The sequence below is a fragment of the Phodopus roborovskii genome, unplaced genomic scaffold, assembly GCF_943737965.1.
Source record: "Phodopus roborovskii unplaced genomic scaffold, PHOROB, whole genome shotgun sequence".
NCBI lineage: Eukaryota > Metazoa > Chordata > Mammalia > Rodentia > Cricetidae > Phodopus > Phodopus roborovskii.
Window position 1 is genome coordinate 7,612,897 of NW_026126469.1, and position 8,582 is coordinate 7,621,478.

Genomic DNA, 8,582 nt, shown 5'->3' on the forward strand with positions numbered 1-8,582 from the left:
GTTTGCGCCAGGCCTCAGCTTACCCTCTGGCTTACATGTCAACCCTGCACATGCTTTAGCACTGAAGCCCTTGTGGTTACTCATGTGGGGTGTATGTTGAGAAACCCTTTTCCTTTCTGCCTGAGAGGTTCATAGTGTGAGGCAACAACAGATTTTTACTAGCCTAATGCACAAATGCAAAACACTTTGGAGATAAACCTCTAACCAAGGGTACCTCTGAGGTGTAGTTACAGCAGCTAACATGATTGAGCCCTTGCTTGTGAAAGGCAGACTGTCATCTAGCTTAACTGCCAGTGACCTCCAGAGGATCACCTCCAGGCTCAGAGGAGTGAAACATTCTCCGAGGTCATGTGGGATGAGTGCTAGTGTTCAGATATGCTGACCCTAGGGCTCCTTCCCTGGAATCCCTCTCCTCTCCCCGGGCATGAGTTAGGCAAGGCCTGCTACAGCACTGGCAGGCCCCTGGGGCCAGGGGACAACATAGACAGATAACAGAAGTGCTACAGAGTCCCCTCTTCAAGCTGGAGCAGACTGGTCTTGCAGCCAAAGTTATAACAAACAAGGAAATGGCAAAGAAAGGCAGGCTGTGGAAGCCACATTAGGTGATGGATATGGGTGTACAAGAGTGGGTGGACCAAAGGCACTCCACCCAGAGGCCTCAGGGAGGTCACGAGTATGGGAAAACAGTGCACAAATAGAGGGTGGGGTGGGAGGAGCATCAAAGCAGGCCTTCAGAAGGATGCTCAGACAAATCCCCCAGCTGCCAGGACTATAATGAGGGAAGTACAGTGTCTGGATTCGGAAGGTCAGAGGCTGCCTAGGGACAGACATGTCATTACTGATCTAACCATTCTTTATTCCCTAGGCAAACTCAGACTCTGCTCTGGACCCACAGCAAATCCAAGCCTTTGACCAGCTCTGTCGGCTCTACCGCGGAAGTTCCCGGGTAATGTGGAATTTACTGTTTGGTGTCCTGCTTCCAGCTCCAGCTTGGAAAGTGCCCTGTTGTACCTGTTCTGACCACATGACCCACCAGTGGTCAGAGAGGCATCTGTTACCTCCCAGGAGCCATGAGCACACAGGGGGCTGTGCATGGCCTGTCTCAGGAGAGAAAACTAGTAGCCTATTTCCTCCTTGAGAAGGACTTTGTTTATATCCGACACTGCCAAACCTGCTCTACAGCTAGGCCTTCTTCACCATCTGCTTTAGTTGTATTTGAACCATGAAAGAGCAATACTAAGCATCCCTGAACCTCCAGGTCTCCCCAGCTTGAGGCTTATGCTCACGTAGTTCAGCATGGTTGGTCCAGCTCTGGCCACTGCTTCTGCATGCCTACTAGCAAACAGAGTGAAAGAAAGATGAGGCTAGCCCTTTCTTCAAGAACAGTGGCCAGAAGTTGTACACACTGCTTCACTTGTCCACAAGGTAGGTCTGTGACCACCACACGCTGCAGTGAGGACTGGAGATTGGGCATGGCTGAATCTTGGTCTCTTACATCTCTGGGAGGAGGGCGCAGACTTGAAGGCTACTAGCAGTCAGTCCTGCACAGGCGTGCAAGGCAGGCTGGAGTGTTTCCCTGGGCGGTCAGCCTGCCTGCCTTGCCTGGGATGGCCCGTATCACATCCAGTCATCAAGAGCTCAGGCCTGGCAGCATCTTTCCCTCCAGACTGCCTAGCTCTGGGTAAGGTTCTATGTCACCACTGAGGCCATGCCACCCTGGCCAGGCACCCTTCACGTCCCTTCCCTTCTGCACAGCCCATGCTGCTTCTAGCCATGTCAGCTCCTCTACTCCAGGTCACACCCGCATCCCACCCATCCCGGTGGTTTTCTGAGCTCCTCTAGTCCCAGCTGCCTCTGGGCGTGTAGCCCTGTTGTCACTCCATTCTTGTAGACACTGGGGATAAAGTGGCACTCCCTCTGGAGTCATTGGTCTGGACAGAGGTTCTTATTTCTGGAAGCTTCCAAGATCTCCCAAGTGAGACCCTGCAGTTTTGCTGAACTGGCTGGTGCCATTCCGTCCCTTCCTACTTGCCACTAAGTTCTGACCAGGAACTAGAGTCAGAGTCACCGTTCTGTCCACATACTGTCCACCATTCTGTCCCCTTCTTCAGGGCCAGTGATCCCCTAGTCACCAAGGCAGGAGGAGGCAACAGTGAGACTTAGAAATAGGAGCATGGTTTGTGGTTTGTGGTTTGTGGTTGGTCTCCTTGCCATGGTGTTGGAATTCAGGCATCCCTTGAGGAGCTGAATGGAGTTCAGGCTGGGAGCGCCGTGAGATGTGGCTCAAGCTGAACAAGAAGAGTCTCTACCCCACAGCAGCAGTGCTGCTTACTGACTTGCTCTCTGGCTTCCTCAGTTACCCTTCTTGTAGCCCAGGCCCACCTGTCTAAGGTTGGCACCAGCTACAGTGGGCCAGGCCCTCCCACATCTGCTAACAATTAAGGAAATGCCCCCAGGCTGACCTGATGGAGGTGGTTCTTCAGTTGAGGCGTCCCCTTCCAAGTGACAGTTGTGTCAGGTTGACAGCTAAAGCTGACCAACAGTGAGTGTGAGTTGCTGAGCCAGGACTGAGGACTGGGTTGGTTTTGATAAATTGGTCCTTAGAGTGTAGAGGGCTTCACTCGCCTCCCTAAATATTGTAGCCAGTGGTAGTGTTGTTGGCAACATGAGCTCTGTGCCATTATTGCTTGTGATGGGAGGACCCCAGCCAGAGATCAGAACAGCCAGAAGTGAGGGCAGGCAAGCAGGTGATGGCAATGTAACCTCCAGAAGGCAAGACCATAGGCAGCTTGGCTGAACAGGAATGGCCACATGGATCTGAGTTTGAATTCTACCCTATCACTCATAGCTGGGTGGCCTTGAGTGAGTCACTCTGGCGTTCAGTGGAAAACTAAAAATGTCACCCATGAAAAGCACCCAGCCTGTCTGGCCCTGAGGAGGCGTGCAGAGATTCCTGGGGACTGACTGGTGCCAGGAGACAGATGCACACAGGCCCCAAGGCATTTGAAGGTTCACTTGCTACTTCACCACCCTTCTAGGCGGTCCCTACAGGTAGGCCTCAGCAGCTTTCCCGAGAAGAGTAGCCTAGGGGCACCACGCTCCATCTCCAGGCCCCTTCCACTGGACTGGGCTTGCATCTTGGTCCTGGGTCTCCCTTCAAGTTAGCACTATAGAACATTCCAGGTATTGTCTCTTCACAGGCAGGAGGTCTCGGCTCCTGCTCTGATCGTCAAGGGCATGTGGGTGTCAGCCTGCCAGTCTCTTACTTGCAGAAAGCCAGCTAGCTGAGAGGAGGCAACCACAGCGGACAGCCTGGCCTTTGAGTGGGCTGGCAGGAAGGTCCCCTCCTGGCAGCTGTCCCAGACCTTGCAGACTAGGGTAGTGCCAAGGCGTATACACCAGACAGCTCTAAGTAGGCACGGTGTGTTTAGAGGAGAGGTGGGATCCACGAGTGCTACTTGGTCAAAGCCAGTGGTGATAACTGTGGACTGTGCACCCAGAGAGAAGGCACCAGAGGGCCTACGGGAGAGATGTGAGAGTGATCTAGAGGGAGGCAGCTGGGCCTGCAGTGCTCGAGCAGCCTCCTCCTGTGCCCAGAGGCACACCCTTCCCGGAGACACCACCTTGGGGTCCAAACTGAGTTTTTTCACTCCTCGTAGACAGAGGTCAGGACCCTCTCCACTTCTGCCCCCCAGAAGGACTGTGTGCTCCCACACCTCATCCCCACACCTCACGCATGTCCTCTTCTTCACAGCTGGCTCTCCTTACGGAACTGTCCCAGAACCGCAGTGGTGACAGCTGTAGGCCATTTGCGGGTTCCCAGAGTGGCCCTGCTTTCAACAGCATCTTCCAGAATGAGAACTTCCAGCTGCAGCTCACACCTCCACCTGTGGCTGAAGACTGAGGCCTCCCTGGAAGAGCCCAGCACTAGGAGACAGGAGGGGCCTGCTGGACATCGTGGCCTCTGCCTCCCACACGCCTGCCTTTGTGCCCACCCTGCCCCCTCCCATCTCAGTGTAGTCTCGCTGGTACAGCATCAGTCCAGGACACAGGCCGGTTTCATTTTGCTTAGAATTCTGCCCAGCCTTGAGAAAATAAAATACCCAATGGCGTTTCATATAAGTAACGTGGCAGTTGTGGGGGCTCATGGGCTGTGGAAAGCAAAGCTTGGCCTGGAAAGAGCAGCAGTGTGGGAACCAGCCATGCCTGTAGATGTTGTGTTAAAGCCCATGTGAGCAGGAGACCTGTGCTTCAAAACAATAAATCCTCAGTGTTTGATGCCCGCCATTCCCCGCTCTCAGTCTGTCAAGTCAGGAACCCTCAGTGTTCACGCGAGCACCTCCATTGTAGGCTCCGCTTGGGCCTCGACACCCAGGTGCCCTTGTAGCCATGTCAGGGTGGCCAAGGAGAGAAGAGCCTGGACATGTTGGTCGTCAGCTTTCTCTCACTGTGTAGCAGCTGTGCAGGCCATTGTGCCCGGAGACTCAGATGGCCCGTGTCACCGGTTCAGCTCTCGTGGTCAGCTAAGCAAACCCACAGGGAACAGATGACCAGAACAGGCACAGAACACAGAGCCTGCCCCTCACCTCATGAGGGCGGAGGTGCCAACCTCACCCTCACCTTCATGGAGTGGCACTCCCCCCACCACCCTGAGCTGCAGAAGAGGATGCAGGGTGTCCTTCTCACCTGAGGGGAATGCATGGAGACTCATTGCTCACAGTCAAGGCCCAGAAAGCTAGCTGACCAGAGAGCTCCCAGGGTGCACCTGTCTCTGCCCCTTCATACTGGGGTTCCGGGCCATGCAGCCATGCCTAGCAAGCACTCTCACCCACAGAGCCATCTCCCTACCCCCTCCGGGGAGGCAAGGGCATGCCACATGATCAGAAACATCAGCTTTCATTGGGGTGGATGAGGCCCCTCTAAAGAACTTTCTGACAACCATGAGGCTCCAGCCTTGAGGGCAGAGGGCCAGAGGAAGTGCTGCTGCCAAGAGACACTGTTGGGGACAGCACTGGGCTGCCAGCCAGGACCTGGGCTCTAGGCTCTGCCCCGTACTGCCCCCCTTAGAACCCCCCAAAGCTAAAGAAGGCTGTGGGGTCCTCCGAAAATTTCCAGCCATAAAGCTCTCCAGGATGTATGAGAAAATGCTTTACAAAGGCGTGGCCCAATATGGCTTCCGGGAGAAGAAGGAGTGCCGTGAGAGGAAAGCCAGCTCACCCATGATGGATGCTTTCGTGGATAAATAATTGAGAGCATTAGGGATCCTTTCAGAGCTGCATTTCCACTCAGCACTGTCTGCGGTAAACGGTTCCTAAAGCTGCAGCTGTGCCCAGAGCACAATCAAGGCCTCCTACAGTGTGGCCTTCTGGGTAGGTCAGAGCCACTCTAGTGAAGGCCAAAGCTCAGATGCACTCCTGGGGCTGCCCCAACATGGAAGTGCATGCCCCCTCCTCCCCAGGGCACCCACCTTGCCTGTGCTCCAGGGAGCACTCCCCATGGTGCTGTTCATGAGGCTTGTTAACCCTTCTACCTCTACTTCTGCTCTGGGCAGGAGGGTGTATGCTTTGTTCTGTTGGCACAGTCATATTCTAAACCCCAACCATGTGCCAGGCTCTGCTTCAAACAGGTTTCATTACTGTTTTCTAAAGTCACCATCTTTCCCAGGTGTGGACAGAGTTCACAAACATTGTGTATAACATGAACATATCAGGTCAACCACAAAGAGATGACCTGCACATCAGATTGTCCACCCTCAGGCCAATCATTGTAGGTGGGCCTCTAGGGCAATAGGTGCTAGCCTATTACCATTCCTGTGCCTGACTTTTGTGAACATGTGTGTACTTATCTCCATTAGTTATAAACTTAGGGATGATTTCACAATGCCAAGGGGTAGGTTAGGGATGCTTAGTAACTCTCTGAATGCCCACAGAAGTGACAGCTTCACAATCACTGGTCAATAGAAATGGTCCACACAACACCTACCCTAAAGGTCTTTCCTGAGTGTACCTCTAAGCAAGGCTTTGTCATTGGCCTCCTGTCCTACATCACTGACCCTGTCTCCTGGCAGGACCCCCCCCCCATAAAGTTGCTGGTTGGGGTTGGGACTGGAGGGATGGGGTGGACATTAGCTTCACACTAGAGCACTTTTCCATATCTGAGAAGCCAGTCACACGCAATTCCTGCATCTGCTGCCTTAGAACAAAAAAGTTGAAAGGCCACATCTCAGCCCTCAGAAATCTTAGGGACCTTGTAGCTTGCCCAGTCTGGCCTCTTCCTCTAGGATGGCTCATCATTCAACATCACCATGCCCTACTTCACCTTCACCCAAGGTGGCAGCTTTCATCCCACACTGCCATATTTGCCACTGCTGACCCTCCAGGGCTGAGGTAGCCTGGGGTCCAGCATTTATGGCCTCTGGTGACCCTTGGATATGTTGGTTATGGAGAGAGACCAAATTGTGGGATAGAATCAAGCCCTCTCATATTCCCAGTAATCTGAAGGAACTGAAGTGAATTCTAGCTGGATGCAGCTGACCACTTCTGACCTTTGAGTGACTGTCCACAGACACCCACTGCTGGCTGCATGTTCACCTAGGGTCCAAAGTTCCTTGAGAAACCTAGATTGTTGGCGTCTTCCCTACCTACTCAATGCAGCCTTCTAATTATGCTGGGCTCATCTCAGTATTCTAGATTCACAGGTTTAACAGATGCCCCATGCACATCATACCCAGGCTTGCAGGACTTGCTGAAGCCATCTGGATGCCATGTGGCCTTGTCTTTCCAAGGGCTCTTGGGCTCTGTTCAGCCTCTTGAAGTAGACTTGCTGATACCATTACAGTCTGCTGTGAACTAGCCTCCAAAGCCCACATGTTGATAGCTTGGTTTCTGATGCAGCAATGTTCAGGGGTGGCACCTAGGGGGTGACTGAATCCTGAGGACTCCAATATCTTTTCTCCATATGATGGCATTATTGGGAGGTGGGGGCACACCCTAGAAAGACACATCTCGCTCCTGGTCCTTCCTGTGACTGCTTCCTGGCTGCCATGAGGTGAGCAGATGTTTCCTCCACCACACCCTTCTGGCATGATGCTCTGCCTAACTATGGCCGCCCTTCTGTCATTATACCTCACTATATCCATCCTTCCCCTTTCTCAGCCTCACTACAGCCATCTGGCCCTGACTGGAATGTCTACAACTATGAACCAAAACAGCTTTACTCGTGTATTGTTTATTGTATCACAGGAGCTGACTAATACAGGCTGCAGAGACTTTTCCAGGACTTTATAAACATTGGCAGCATGGTCTCTACACAGGCAGATTCTAAGCTGAAGGTAGAAATACAGCTCTTCTGCCTAGGGCCAAACCCTGGGCTTGGAGTGTCCTAACCCTGAGTGAAGTGTGACAACACGTGGACTAATTGGAGGGAAGCAGCTAGACATGATGCCCCAGTGAGGACAGAAGGGGTGAATGGCGGCAGCTCATTCCCAGAGAGCTAAGACTCAAGCCCAGGTCCCCAAAGGGGCACTTAGATTGAGACAAGACCCAGGTCAAGCCAACCTGCCAGGAAACAAAGTAAGCTGGCAACAACATTGGAGGCTGAGCGTGGTCCCTGCAGTACCCCACACTCAACCAGGACTGGTCTCTTGGGCAACCCAAGTGTGCTGCCACAGCACATGGGCTGGGCTCGGGTGAGGGGTAGGAAACTGGATGGTTGGTATTTGCTGGCAGAAGAGCAGTGCGGGCTGCACTGGGAATCAGGGGCTCTGCCCCTACCATTTCCGTGCCGCATGAACTTCACATCTGACGTCTTAACTGCTTCAGCCAACACATGGGCACATGTGCATGTGCACACAGATACAGACACACATGCACCACAGACATGCACACACATACCCACACACACACAGACACACGCATAGATACACATGCACCACAGATATGCACACATACCCACACAGAGAGAGAGACACAGACACACATGCACCGCAGACATGCACACACAAATATGTACACATGCAGACACACAGAGAAAGACGACAGACACAGAGACACAAATACACACACATGCACCACAGACATGCACATACATACCCCCACACACACAGACACACGCATATACACACATGCACCACAGATATGCACACACACCAACACAGAGAGACACACAGACACATATGCGCCAGACATGCACACACACACATGCACCACAGACATACAGACATGCACCACAGACATGCACACATAGAGACAAATATGTACACACGCAGACACACACACAGAGAAAGAAGACACACACAGAGACACAAACATGTACACATCACACACACACACACAGAAAGACAACAGACACACAGAGACACAAATACACACACATGCACCACAGACATATACACACACGAACCACATACATGCACACACACAGACACACATGTACCACAGACATGTACACACACACACATGCACCACATACATGCATGCACACCCGTACAACAGACATACACACAGACACACGTGCACCACAGATATGTACACACACACACACACGTCAGGGACAGTGAAGAAGCTCCTGTATGGGGAGATGCT

At 52.7% G+C, this 8,582-nt stretch overlaps 1 protein-coding gene across 1 annotated transcript in view; it reads left to right on the forward strand.

Annotated features, from left to right (window-relative positions):
- Vps8 (VPS8 subunit of CORVET complex) overlaps positions 1–4,282 on the forward strand; it is a 205,575-nt gene extending 201,293 nt beyond the window's left edge. The window contains exons 46-47 of the mRNA XM_051191188.1: positions 866–946; positions 3,755–4,282. Coding sequence (XP_051047145.1) covers positions 866–946; positions 3,755–3,904 — 231 coding nt within the window. The 3' untranslated portion in view covers positions 3,905–4,282. The remainder of the gene's footprint in view (positions 1–865; positions 947–3,754) is intronic.
- The last annotated feature ends 4,300 nt before the right edge of the window (positions 4,283–8,582 follow it).